Genomic DNA, 15000 nt, shown 5'->3' with positions numbered 1-15000 from the left:
AAATCAATCCTCCAGTTCTAGGCAACACAGAAGAGGGGGAACCTTTTTTTCTATTTCCACACAACTCCTCTAAGGTATATTAATGACATAGTTCAATATTGAAAATGGGTGGTCTTCCCCTTTAATTTTAGCGTTTAAGGCATTTTTGTGGTACAAACTACAATGGAGAGACAATGTCAAGAGAGAGGGGATGGCAGGGGATAGATTAAAATATTGCGATATAATATTATTATTGAGGGGGGATATCACAAGTACTCCATATTGCCCATATTTTGACGTTTTCAAACAGTGAACTTAGGTATAGGTCTTACTGTATATTCAACACAAACAACCAATTTAGTAAACATTTTGTGTACTCTATGCCACCTGCTCCTCACCATTTTAAGCCCTATGCTAAGTATTTGAGCGAAAATAGCTAAGCAACAGTCAAGTGCAGCCAAGTACAAGTTTGTAGATTGCCTATTTTTTTGCTGTTTCTTAAACGCTTCTATATTTCAGTGGCACTTTGCTCTCTTGTGCCAGCATGGCTAAATTAATCAATCACAGAGGCACATGTTAATGATGCTATTTTGAGCCTCTTCCCCTTGACCTGTTCCCCTGAACCAGAGATGGAATGTGTGTGACACAAAGCGCAGGCCGGTACGAGTTGTGATCTTTTATTTTTTACAAGTTCCTGTAGCCGCGAGTTTATTGGCCTGCCCGGGTGAACTTTGCCCACGACAAAGAGGTCTTGTCCAGGTGTCAGACTTTGTTTGTGTCATTGGCTTGTTGTTCCCCGTGTGTGGCGAGAGGCATTAGAAGTTGGTGTTTTGTAAACATAATACGCTGGCACTGTTTTCAGACTGCCTTTCATCCATGGTGAGATCAGCGAAGTAGGAGATTTTATGTATCTTTCTCGCTCTGTCTGTCTCTCTGTCTCTGTCACTGTTACTTTCTCGCACTCTCTCTCTGACTCTCTCTGTCGCTCTTTCCCTTTTCCCTCCAGGGTTCCCACGGTCATGAAATTCCTGGAAATATTTTGAAATTAGAAAAATATTTTTCCAGTCCTGGAAAAGTTTTGGAATTGATCAAGGGTTCTGGAAGGTCCTGGAAAAAACGGCTATGCATTGTTTTTGGTTATTGATTTTGTTAACTCATTTACTGCCACCATAAATCGACTTTGAGGTTTCCCTGCCCCGATTTTTGTGGGCGTGTGCGTGTCCATCGTGCATGATCCGCATGCACGTGACGCCACGGTCCGGTCGCGGCGTGCACGCTTTATTTTTGCTATTCTGCCTGTCTTTGGGCATTGTAGAAGGAGTAAGAGACTCGCTAATGCGCTGAATGATTGTTACATAGTCCTGGAAATTGGGTTAAATATTCTGGAATAGTTTTTGATTTTTTTTGGGGAAATTCATTGGTAAAAATGTGTGGGAACCCTGTCCCTCTCAATCTCTCTCTCTCTTCTGCCTCGCCACCTGTCCTTCTGTCTATTGATTTTTGTTTCTCTGAGTGTTGATGTATCCGTGTGTAATGTGCTGTGTGTGTGTGTGTGTGTGTGTGTGTAACACTACTCCACATCTTTCTCTCCCTCGCAGATAAAGAGGAACTATTTCAGAATGTGCTGATGCAGGTGGCCGAGCAGTTCACCAGGTGAGTGCAGACTTCAACTTATCCTTAACCCCTGTGGTTGTGAGCTTGTAGGCTATGGTGACAACCTTTTTTTGAAATTGTTTGAATGTAACATGATGAAATTGTCATTAAATGTGGTTTAAGTGGTTAAAGTTTATTGTCACAAGCTTACAGGTGTAAAATAGTGGGTGAAATTATTTTCAAGCTCGATTTGCATGTAGTATGGACAGTGATGTAAAGTAACTAAGTACTTTTTACTTCACACTACATTTACCCTAATTGCTGGACTATAAGCCGCACCTGAATATAAGCCGCAGGTGTCCTTCCTGCTTCCTGCTAGAGCGCCCCTGGTGGCTGTTAGCTGTACAAATCTATATATAAATCCTTGTTAAAGACCATTGTAAAACTAACTAACTGGCCGTTTGCTGTAAAAATCTTTATATAAGCCGCACTGTAGTATAAGCCGCAGGGTTCAAAACATGGGGAAAAAGCCGCGGCTTATAGTCCGGCAATTACGGTATTTGAAAACTTTAGTTACTAGTTACTTTGCATGTATAAATTATATTATTATAACACATACCGGTAAACCACTTTAGACCTATTTTATACCTAGGCTATTGGAAAATAGCCGATCTAAAAGCTCACAACGCGTCGCATAGATTTGCTATTTGCCATTTTTATACCAACACTTTTGCACTTAACTCAGGTAAATTCTGTAGTCCAGACTTTTACTTGTAACGGATTATACTTTTTCCTCCACTGAGTATGGAGACAAAAACAAAGTAGAAAGTCAGATAACGGGACAACAATATGTCAGTCTCTTGTATAAGTAAGAGACATCGCTCAGGAGCAGGTACCGGTATCAAACATGTACTGTAAGTTTATAGTACACTAGAAGTTCGCGGCCCTTCGGACCGCTCACGTCTAGAGATCGCGCCCGCTTCGCGGGCGCTCACAGCTAAATTGCAGCAGTGTTCCAACTGATATGGGCATATATGGAGATCTGTATCTGTCAGTCCTTTCACACTGCCAGAGAAACATAAGCATATATGCTAATGGAGAAACATAAGCATATACAGTGTATAGTATATGCTTATGTGAGAAATATGTTTGCGTCAGCAAAATAAGCAAACTTTCATTTTGGGAGGATTGCTCCCCCAAAAATCATGTTTTGGCATGAAACGGTTGCATTTTGTGCATTTGTGGCACGCCCTGCTTCTGGGAATTCGTTGAGCATACAACCCTTGACATGTGATTCGAATTTAGTCTTGACTGGATGTTTTGTTTGTGATTTTTGGCCTTTTCTGATAAATAGGCCCCTCCCACTAACTTTGGAAGCATATTACAGGTGAACAATATGGACTATGAAAATTGTCGCTTGAATATGTTTATTGCATGGGTCCAGAGAACATGTGTACCGATTTTGGTGAGATTTGGAGGAAATATGTCGAAAAGGAGCAAAAAGTGTGTTTTGAAGAAAATTTAAAATGGCGGAAAATCTGTCCTGATGCAAATGGGTGTGGCCTATGTGGGGACATGTGTCATGACCCAAGGAATCCTGGGGAAAATACATTTTGATTTTCCGACCTATGGTTAAAGAGTTATAGGGCAAAATGTGAAGTGGGCTGTTATAGCACCACCATGAGGCTGACCGTAATTATTATGAATCTCCCCTCTAAGTTATGCATTTTGAAAACATGACATTTACTTTATTACAATTCAAACCCCTCAGGTACAGGAAAGCTTGCTCTGTGTTGGCTTGGTGTGTTAAAATAAGGTATGATGTTAATGCGCAAGAGCGACAGGTAAATGCCACTAATGTAGATTTTGAAGTGAAGCACACCGCCAGAGTTCTATATCTATGTATCTATGTGTCTGTCTGTCTGTCTGTCTATCTATGTATGTATGTATCTATCTAGCTACTGGGCAAAATGTGTAGGAACAGTGTCCAAAAATGTGTTAGAAAAAATTTGAGGGTTCCTGATATGAACAGAACCACTGTTCCATGGTGTATTCCTAGCAGCATGTAAAACAAAAGCACCTGATGGAGTTACAGTTGACTCATTTATTTCCTATGCAATCAATCAATCAATCAATCAATCTCTCTGGAAGAAGTTGCACGTGACTTCTGCAGCAGCACTGAGGCGCTCCAACGACCACTCTGACAAGCTAAATGATGGGTGCAGTAAATGTATGTGTCTGCATACAGCCCAATGAGCCCATAATATTAACATCGTAACAGTGCCCGTCATTTCAGCTGATATGGTAGCCCAAATTACCTGAAAACTGCTAATCAAGAAAATGTGTGACAGCTGTTTCAAAAGCTGTAGGATCAAAACGAATTTATTTTATTACATAAATTTAACTTAAACATGTTGACAACAGTCCTTATTAATCATAAAAACAAATTCAGTATCACACATTGCTTTTTCTTAGTTTCCTAGGCCAATTACCAAAAAGCGGACCAAATTACCTGACTTCTTTTCAGATTCTAATGAACTAATGTTAACCCTCACCCTCACTTCAACTGTTCTCTGTCTCACAGTTGAGAGCTCAACTGGGGCCCCCTGATGGCCATGTTGGTTAAAAAATAAAATAATAATAATAATCTCATGAGGCCCCCAGGCTGTGAGGGGGCCCCAGGCGGCTGCCTATTTTGCCTCTATGGGCTGCACGGCCCTGCTTCACCCTATACTTTGCGCTTCCAAAAAGTGTCCCAATTTACCTGACTTCACCCTATTTACAGCGTAGCCTACTTTGCGCTTCATTGCAGAGCTCCTGCTGTACAGTCTCTGAGTCTCAGTCTTCATTTGGATCAACAGATTTACAATCTTTTCTTTCTTGCACAAACATGTGATTTATAGGGGAGCTTTAGCAACACAGAGGATATACAGCTCGTTTTATGTTGACAGCACGGCACTCACAGCAGGCAGCGGCTTGAAAAAAAAAGAGAGAGAGAAAAAAAACTTTCACTCTCTTGCTTGGACAGAACGGGAGACAAACACACATCAGCTGATCTTCACGCAGATAACATCTCGATGTGCGTCTTGCGCGAGGCGTCTCCAGAATTACGTCAGAAGTTGAACTCTCTCTCTGAAATACGATTCTCTCTCTCGCGCTCTCTTTCTCTCTCTCTATTCGGTAACACTTCCCAACGTTAGGTATCAAGTAAAAGTACAAAAGTATCGCTACCAACATACCATGCTTGTTAACGGACTACACAAACACACACGCGTGTCTGGTCAAACATCGCATGCATAATCTACTCTTTATGGAGGGAAGCAATGTTTTGTTGAGAACATGGAGAACTGACACACACACACACGCGTGGCTTAAATAAGTCATTTTTCTGCTGTAAGCTGCATTTTTAAGGTTGTCATTGCAGAAAGGGTAAAGTAGAAGGTTTAAAACACGCTATTCCTATCATATTCCAATGGCAGTGTATGTCCCTGTGTAGTGTAAGTGTTTGGTGTGAAGCAGAACAGCTCCGCTCTGTCTCTCTACTCTCTCTACTCTCCACCCCCCCATCCTCCCCCCATCTCTGTTGCTTGCAGCTTGCAGGCAGTTATACGCCCATATGTGACGCAAATCGCGTCGCCGGTCAACGTTGGATCATTCCGTCAGGAGTGGCTGCTCTGCGTGAGGCAAATTTTGTTAAATTGAAATAAATGCGGTTCAAAGAGTGGCATGTTTAAAATGTGGACATTTTAAAATTTTCACGTTTGTTCGACGTGGTGGCTATGTTTGTGAGAGGTGTTTGTGGGAATATGTAGCTAAACATTCTGGTTTAGGATTGCCTCCAAGTGCTCCGATATAGATGCTTGATTGATTGATTGATTGATTGATAAGTGATAGTGCCAGACAGCAATAAGTGTAATAAGACTTGCATGGTGACGGGGCTCAGCGCCTGATGGTTGACACTGTTCCACAGTCATACACAGGTGTACACAGATGGCACAGATTGCCATCATGTCTCGCCGGTCAGTGTGCCTGCACCTCGCTTATCTCATCCGTCTGTTAGCTAACTGTTACCGTAACAGTTGCTGCGGCTATCTGGAACGCTACCGACAGTCGTGGCTATCACCTGTCAACAACCACCCACACTGTAAAATCCTTAGTGTTCGTTTAACAACCCATTTAGAACTGGTACACATTATTGTGTATCATTATTTTATGCTTTAACTATTGAAAAATAGCAGATACAAGCTCACAGCGCGGCACCGAGTGCCGCGCTGCGAGCTTGTAGATCTGCTATTTTTGAAAAATCTTGAAAATTCGAATTTTGACCCGATTCTATAAGTGTCTTTTGAATCCTTCTAAGGTTTTTGGAAAAACCCATGTTTCCATGTCTGCAATCTGGCCAGCCATCGTCAAAGAAAAGGTCCTTTTCACTTAACTGGAGCTCAGTTAGTCTGTTCTCGAGAGACTACTATGTCAGTGGTTCTCAAACTCTTTCATGTGAAGGACCCCCAAAATGATATGTATTTGGCCACGGACCCTCATCTCAAAATATTTTGTATCAGGGACTCCCCAGAAGCAAATATTTGAGTTACAAATGTTCACTTTAAAAATGAGATATTCAAAGATTTGCACACGTTTTCACGACTTTTTCAAAAATAGTAGATCTACAAGCTCGCAGCGCGGCACTGCGAGCTTGTATATCTGCTATTTTTCACTGGTTAAAGCATTCAATAATTCTAGGCCTAAATGGGTTAAATCCGAGAGTGTGAATTATTCTCTCTGCCTGTATCTCTTTGTACAAACAAAGATACCCCCCCCCCCCCCCCTCTCTCTCTCTCTTACGGGAATACTCTCAAAGTCTCATGGTAACTCCCCCTCCTCCCGCCCCCCACCCTCTTCTCTTTCTCCGCTGCACTTATTCCCCAACTCCTTGAGTTTGATCGTGTGTCTCGCTACCCCGCAGGGCGTTCAAGATCAACGAGCTGAAGACCGAGGTGACCAACCGCCTGGCCATGTTGGAGAAGAGGGTAGAGCGTAAGTAAAAGCACCACCGTCACTTTGTTGTGATGATGAGCTGTCATCCTTCTTCTCGTTCATACCGTTGATACATGTAGCGTACATGTGTTCTGTATGTCTGTAGAGAGGGGGAAAGTACTGTCTCACCCAATTACAACCTGTTACACTTTCATAATTGTACTTGTGTAATATACTTGTGCTGTGTACTACTGTATATGTGCTACTTTTAGGGCTCTATTATGATCCAGGTCTTATGCCTTATGCCTTAATTCTTTGCCTTTTTTTTTTACTATTTTGATTTTTTTTTTTAAATACTTCAAATGCTGATCTACATCTGCACGTTGTGAGCTTGCAGATCAGCTATTTGAAATATAAAAAAATGTCTATATAGCAAAAAAAGGCAAAGAAGTTAAGGCATAAGGCATAAGACCTGGATCATAATAGAGCCCTAGTGTTTAAGTGTTTATCTGGATGTTTACACAGGTATAACATTCCTTATTAAGAGCAGCAGTAACATGCTAATAATGTTGTACATTACATAAGTACGCATGTCCCTTTTACATGCCGCAGAGATTGGGAGCATGACGAAATATCTTCCTCAAGTCAAAGTACCGCTGTTATCAAGTTTTTATTTTGATATTTACGCTGATTATTAGAGAAGCGTACGAATTATGGCAGGCAGATTCCTGAGAAGCAAATCATTAACATTGCCAATGACTAATAATCACCAGTGATAGTAATCCCTCCTTTGTACATACTGTACGGCAGTGTATGTTTAAAGAGCACTTAAATGTCCTATTGATGTGCAACATGGATTACACAAGTTAACATCTTTGCTTCTGGGTGGGTCCCTGGAACAACACATTTTGGGATGGGGGTCCGCAGCCAAATACGTATAATGAAAATAATAATAATTTAAAAAGAAATTGAGGACCATGATATAGAAACATAGGTCAGTTGAACCAACTTGTTTTTTTGTTTTGTTTTTTTGATCGTGGTGTTCTTTACAGGGATGCCCCGAGGGAACATTTAATCAGTAATCGCTTTGCAGTCATCAGAGCATTACTTCCCAGACTGGCCTCATTCACATGAATGAGGTGAATGAGGAGGAACTCAAATCACACATGCTGTTCATAATATTTACAGTCAAAGGATGCAAACTGTTAGGATTTAGAAGACATTTTATAGAAACAGGTCCTCAGGTCCTCAATGGACTAAAGCAAGGGTCTTCAACAGGGGGTCCGGGACCCCTAGGGGGTCCTCAGAGTTACTACAGGGGGGCCTCCAAATCTTTGTGAGATAGAAACCCTAGCGTCCATATTTTGAGAACTTTAGCCAAAAATAGCAGATCTACAAGCTCACAACGCCTCGCGCTGTCAGTGTATCTATCATTCGTCAAATTTCTCTGAAAGTGATCCCAATGATCAGTGCAGTAAATGTACCTCCGTCATACTATACAACTTCCACTATGATTATGATGCAGTGGCATGATCCGTTCATGCCTCATGATAAACAAATCCAAAATGATGCTTTGTTTTGAAAAGAACGTTTGGCTTTAGCTCAGAAGATTTGCATTCCATATTGTCCACCACTGGATCAATGTACGCAGCAAGCAGTTTGCCATGCACTGTTGGCCTGTTTTCTACTTTGTTGTACGATGGTGTCGCGTGGTGAAAACAGCTGATCTACAAGCTTACAAATGCAGCACGACGCAACGGATTATGAGCTTGTATATCTGCTATTTTGGCTATTTGGGAAAATTCCTAAAAATGCTCACCTAGCATTATAATAGTATATAATGCTATAATGACATGCCCATGTTCCAGGTCCCTGGTTATGGTGCGTATTGCTTGCACGTGAAAAGGTAACAGTAACAGGGCACTTATTAGCTTGGTTGCAGGCACATGAAAGAAAGCACACTTTCTATGCTGCTTGCTTATACACATATACAGGCACATAAACAGACATGCAATTGCGTGCACAAATGCATGGCATGCAGACAGACAGACAGACAGACAGACAGACAGACAGACAGACAGACAGACAGACAGACAGACATGCACGCAGCCACTTGGAAACAAAAAATGTCCCTGCTTGCCTTGAACTGCACATTTATCAATGCATTTCTGAATCTCCTTGCTCCTCAATGCAAAGTATTGTTAAATGTTTTGAACCACTGTAAAGACATGTTTCCATTGATCTGTGCATAGCTGCTTTGGAACAGTTATACGCCTTCATGTCCCCATTTCCTCGTGGTGAACTGATAGCCTACAACATGATTATTTGCCCCTGTACAGTGACATTTTCATGATCGGCGCATACTTCCCTACAAAGGCAGAGTGCGGTAACTACGTTTTCGGACACTCCGACTTATTTGTGTTGCCCAAAGGTCAAATTAGCCTTAGTGTGATATTGGGGCCAATGGGGGGTGTACAATAAGTGTAATATCACTTTTATGCCTTTATCTCGTTTGGCTGATCAGCTGTAACACTTTAAAACCATTTTTTGTTTGAAATTACTGCACTCTGCCTTTGTAGGGCAGCATATAGCTGTGTGGACTGTGGAGATAACTTCACACCTCCCGTCTTAATTCAGCTGTTTTGCAGCAGTGTTTTATGAGTCATTGATTAGATAAGTAGTGATAGAGGTTGTATGTGGTCTGCTATTGACCTCCAGTTATTAGGAATTTGTCTGAACATTGAACAAGAGCAGTCGTTCTCATTTTCAAGGACCTCCATGATCCAACGGAGAACCCCATAAGAGAGGATTTGTGTTGTTAACTTTCAACATTTTTCCCAATTTCCCAAGAATTTGTGAGCTTGTAGATCGGCTATTTTTGAATAGCCATAGTATCAACTTCAGTTATGTTGTAATAGAGTGGTTAAACAGATTTTGAATCTATATTAACTAAATGGTAAATATAAATTCTAAAATGTGTATTCATATACGGGCCTTATTCAAAACGCTTTACAATGTGCAGTACATTCACCGATGAATGTACGGGCTCTCGCTTCTGGCGTTAAGCCGCCGTGCGAGCGGTGCGCGACCCGCTCCGGGGACAGTGACAGGTGGGGAGTTTGACTGGGGCGGTATATCTGTCAAACGGTAACGCAGGTCAGGTGTCCTATCCTTCTGGCTTTTGGGGTTTTAAGCGGGAGGTGTCAGAAAGGTTACCACAGGGATAACTGGTCGTCTTCTAGGGATGGCTTTCCCAAGTGCAAATGTGTGCCAAGAACAGTCTTTGTTTCATATTAAGCCAATTACCAAAGATGATCCTTTTGTTTAGAACTCAATACTTCCATACATTTCAAGTAAAGACTCACTATAACTTCCAACTATTCACACCAAACAATGCATCCCTACCTCGATGGCCGATGGCTCATCGGTGGCCATTAGGGGTTTAGTGTCTTGACACTACAACATCGTTCCCATGCAGAGCCGGGGATCAAATCACACCCAAGTGAGAAGGACAACTCCACCCTAAATCACTTCTAGGCTAGTTTTCATACTTATATTGATCCAAAAAGACTGTCCATGTGGTCTATTAGGCAAACATACCCCTGTTGTCCAGTTTCCCCAGCAGAATCAAGCAGCTCTCATAGCATAGAGTGGAGCCTATAAGCCTATCACATTTACACTATTTGTTGTGGTCAAAAGTGTTTTCATTGCCACACAAGCCATCACACTCTGCTAAACAGATGTTATGCTTTTATGTGTTTTGCCTAGTCCCGGAAAAGATGCACTGTGATTGGCCAGTACAGTCACTTTGATTGGCACTTGTGCCGAATGCTTTCCTTTTTTCATTATTTATGAGACTGTGGTGGCTTGTGTGGGACAACCAAGGCATAGATGTGTTTGTAATGACACATTCATGAAAAAATAAATCACTTTTGACCACAACAAATAGTGTAAAAGTGATAGGCTTATAGGCTCCACTTTATGCTATGAGAGCTGCTGGGTTCTGCTATGGGGAAACTGGACAACAGGAGAATTTCTGCCTAATAGACCCCATGGACAGTAATTTTGGATCAATATAAGTAGGACAATGAACCTAGAAATGATTTAGGGCGGAGTTGTCCTTTAATACGGAAGTGGCAGAAGTGCTGCGATTAAGGGAATTTATGTCATGCGGTGCAGGTCTGTTTACATCCCCCGGTGAAACAAACCATAGACCATAGCTCTTAACTCTTTAGAAAAATAGATTTTAAGGAGAATTTCAACACAACTATTACATAAGTTTGTAAAGTACACCAGATTCTCTCATTTAAACCACAGCCACGGCTTTGTCTTTTTACTTATTGACCGGGACGGAACGGGAATAGATTACAGGAACGCTGCACGGTGATTGGTCAAAAAAAGAAAAGAAAAAAAAGACAACTTCCGGGGAAGTTCACATGGCGGAAGTCCCACCCTCTTATGCAGTCTCTGCCTCATGTTGTGACCATGGGCTTTTCTCTTCGCAGATGAGTAAGCCTGGCTACGCGAGGTTATACGAGGCGTGTGAGTATAGGAAAACATAGAGACATACATAGGGACATAGAGACATGCAGATACATAGGGGGGCATACACTCTCTGTCAAGCATGGGAGCGCTTGCACCGCTCAGAAAAAGAAAAGAATACATGATCCGTGACCTTCATGGCTGGCTGGCTGCCGGCTGCATTCACCTGTTGTTTGCGCTGCATTTTTTATTAACTGTGAGGAGGAAGTCTCCACGAGGCCCCTGACCTCTCGGTGTCCTGCTTTGCGTTTACACAGCGATAGCATCTGATCCGAAGGCTTCACACTATAATCCTATAATTGCATCAATGCGGCTATAAAATTGGATCTATAAAGATACGTCGACAGACCGTCCGTCCGGGCAGTTGAACCAACTTTATTTTTCTTATTTTGATCGTGGTGTTCTTTACAGGAATGCCGCGCGGGAACATTTAATCAGTAATCGTTTTGCAATCATTAGTGCATTGCTTCCCAGACTGGCCTCATTCACACTAAAAGGTGAATGAGGGTCACATGCTGTTAGTGTTCATAATATTTACAGTCGGTATTGACATTTAGAATGCAAAGGACATTGTTACTTTTTGAGCAGAAATAATCATTACGATTTTGTTCTTGTTTTGTACGTGGAGTGCTGCTACTAAAGGGATAGTTCACCCCTAAAAATACTTTTTTTTCAATTGATTACTCACCCCATAGAGAGTTGAATTCATGGATGTTTTTGTTTTGTTTAGCATTCCTAAATCAATAATTTGATTGGCCAGCAGTGGTTCCATATGGAGACACAAAGAGTCTCCACTAAAATAAATTCGGCTCTAAAAGTGGAGTATGCATCTGCCCCAGATTTCTCAGTGGAAGAGTAGGGAGACCACCTTCAACCACTGCAGATGTGCTAGTTCTATTGTATTAAACATACTCTACCCTACATACATATTGGTTAAAAGAAAGTTGTATTCATTACAATTATTTCTGGATTGCAGCCACGATTGTGTGCATGTTCTAAAAAGAAACAGAGCAAAAGATATGGACAATGCAATTGATCCTGTAATGGTGGACACATTTGGTCATTTAATATGTGCCAAGTTGGCAAGTGGTAAATAGCTGCCATATTCCTGTGTTTATGCCCCTAGAAACAGATGACCTTGCCAGGCCAATGATGAGAGATCAAAGCCTCTTTGACATATCATAACGCTGAATTGTTTTACTGCGCTGTGTGTGGTGCTGCAGCATTCACGCTGACTAAGCTTTGGAATGAACAAGCAATAACCAAATATGAACCAGTAAGACTCCCTAATTGGGAGATAAGCGACCGCCCAAAATTGGCCTTAGCAACCTCATGGCGGCGCTAGAAGAGGGGCATGTGAGTTTGGCATGGATAGGGGCAACGGTTCTGGAGATAAGGGTAGGGCTAAAAGTGTGACGTGACGTGACGTGACGTGATGTGACGTGATGTGACGTGACGTGACGTGACGTGACTTGACTTGACGTGACGTGACGTGACGTGACGTGATGTGACGTGATGTGATGTGACGTGACGGACAGACAGTGGAGGTTTTCATAGTAACTTACGGGCTTTAGTGTCTGAGGTAGCTCAAGTTAATAGTTTTATAGCTCTTTTTCATTTTCTGTTTGACAGTGGAGTGGATATGTACAGTTTACAAATGCAATTTAGGCGTTTATCCGGACAGAGTGACTTACAAAGTGCAAGATCAGGGTAAGCAGCTTGAGCCCTAGTCAACAAACGACAGGGTTAAGTGGTCAAGTAAATAGATGCAAAGACACCCCTAACAGCACAGCGACATAGTAGGTCCCTCTGTAACAATGTAGGCGCTATGTAGCGTCGGGAGCGTTTGCTCATTGGGAAGATGCATTTGTGACGTCACTTGCCGATGCTGCGCGAGTGAGGAGCTAAATTGGCAAGCGACGTCGCAAATGCAGCTTCCCAATGAGCAAACGCTCCCGGCGCTACATAACGCCTACATTGTTACAGAGGGGAAATAGGCATCTGCGCTAAGTCGCTGTGCTGTCTGGGACCTAGACAGAAAGTGCTACTATTAGGATACCAGGTATACTGTACATAAGAACAGGAGCGTACCTATGTTCCTTCAGCCCTATGTTGCCTCAAAATTAAAACTAACCCAAACCTAACCCCTAACCCCAATCCTAATCCTAAACTGAGGGCTGAGGGTACATGTTAGGCATGACCCCATCAGAAATAGCATCTACTGTAAATAACATACTTACAGCATCTAGGGAAATGCAAACAGCATACGTATAATATGAATAACATACAGAGGATATATGAAATAGTCATTCCATATTCAGCCATGCCATGATCGGAACCTCCACATTCTATGGCATTTGATTGGTTGGGGTCCTAATAAAATGTCTATATAGCTGGTTCCGGTTAAGTATGGGTTTGCTGTGGTCCAATTAATTAATGGATTAATGGCATGGATTTCTACACAGAGAGGACAATTCTTTTAACATTCAAGTTCAGGAGAGTTTGGACAAGGCAATTATCTTGAACGCTGCCTTCAGGTATGGCATGGAAAGAGGGTATTTGCATTTCTTTCGCCATAGTAAAAACTGCATTCATGGTTCTGGAGAGGGCACTTTTTACAGACGGATAAAAGGGCAGGGGCTCAAGCCCCCTTTGATGTCTATGTGTCGATTGAATACCCACTGTCTTTCTCATTAGCCTGCAAGGCAGTAGGGCATTCACCAAATATCGGAATATTCGAATATCAAAGTCACTGTTCGACGTTGTTCACCGAAGTTGAATATTCGCTTATTTTTATTTTATTTTATTGTTTTCTCTTTCAAAATTATATAGTTTATAAAGCTTGGCTCTTGCTTACTTAATATTTGATAGTTTGGCCAGTCCTGTCGAATATTCGACTATTCGAATACTTTGAGGTCGAATAATTCGAATACTAAAAATCACTATTCGTGAATGCCCTACAAGGCAGTGGAACTAGAATCCTTTATGTGGGTGGACAATTTACGTCACGATTCAGTGGTCTATATGGGCATGACGCTCAGGTGTGTGTGTTGTGGGACTGGCTGGGGGGCAAGGAGTAGGCAGCTTGCACAGTAGATACAGTACATGTGCCCAGGGGTGTCGCACCAAATTCTGGGCCCTGGGTACAAGGATTCACTGCGGGCCCCCCATGAATGTTCTTCATAGGAGGGGGGGGTTTAACCCATTTAGACTGGGAACGCATTTTTTTGTGCTTTAACTCTTGAAAAATTGCACTCTGTGCCGGGCTGCGAGCTTGTAGATCTGCTATTTTTGAAAAATCTTGAAAGTTTGTCTTTGAATAATGGAATATTGAATTGAATAGGTTTTTTGAAAAACATATGTTTCTATGTCAGTGGTGCTCAAACCTTTTCATGTGAAGGACCCCCAAAATTATATGTATTTGGCCACGGACCCCCATCTCAAAATATTTAGTTCCAGGGACCCCCCAGGAGCAAAATTTGAGTTACAAATGTTTGCTTAAAAAATATATTCAAAGATTTGCACACATTTTCATGACTTTTCAAAAAATAGCAGATCTACAAGCTCGCAGCGTGGCACTCGGTGCCGCGCTGTGAGCTTGTATGTCTGCTATTTTTCAATAGCTAAAGTATAAAATAATTAAGGCCCCTCCACCTTGGGCCCTAGTAACTCAGTCCCACATCCCCCCCCTTGTGACGCCCCTGCTTGTGCCTTGCTGTTGGTGGGTGCATTCGTGAGTGGGTTGAGTGCGTGCGTGCGTGCGTGCGTGCGTGCGTGCGTGCGTGCGCGTGTGTGTGTGTGTGTGTGTGCAAATGGGAGCAATGGGCGCATCATTCCTGCACCTGCTCCCCCATCCCCTTTCTCAGAAAACACCAGATTGCGTGCTGTCGCACAGACGTTAACAGAAACATT

The 15000-nt window shown here is 42.2% G+C and overlaps 1 protein-coding gene across 2 annotated transcripts in view; it reads left to right on the top strand.

Moving 5' to 3' along the window:
* The window catches only part of LOC308307282 (high affinity cGMP-specific 3',5'-cyclic phosphodiesterase 9A-like), a 58481-nt gene that overhangs the window by 18586 nt on the left and 24895 nt on the right, over positions 1-15000 (top strand). For both annotated transcript variants that reach the window (XM_080752466.1, XM_080752465.1), the window contains exons 5-6: positions 1578-1632; positions 6536-6606. In XM_080752466.1, the coding sequence (XP_080608592.1) occupies positions 1578-1632; positions 6536-6606 (126 nt within the window). The remainder of the gene's footprint in view (positions 1-1577; positions 1633-6535; positions 6607-15000) is intronic.

Source organism: Nannobrachium achirus (assembly GCF_963921795.1).
Source record: "Nannobrachium achirus genome assembly, chromosome: 22".
NCBI lineage: Eukaryota > Metazoa > Chordata > Actinopteri > Myctophiformes > Myctophidae > Nannobrachium > Nannobrachium achirus.
Note: the sequence above shows the minus strand (reverse complement) of the source record. Positions and strands in the feature narration are given on the sequence as shown.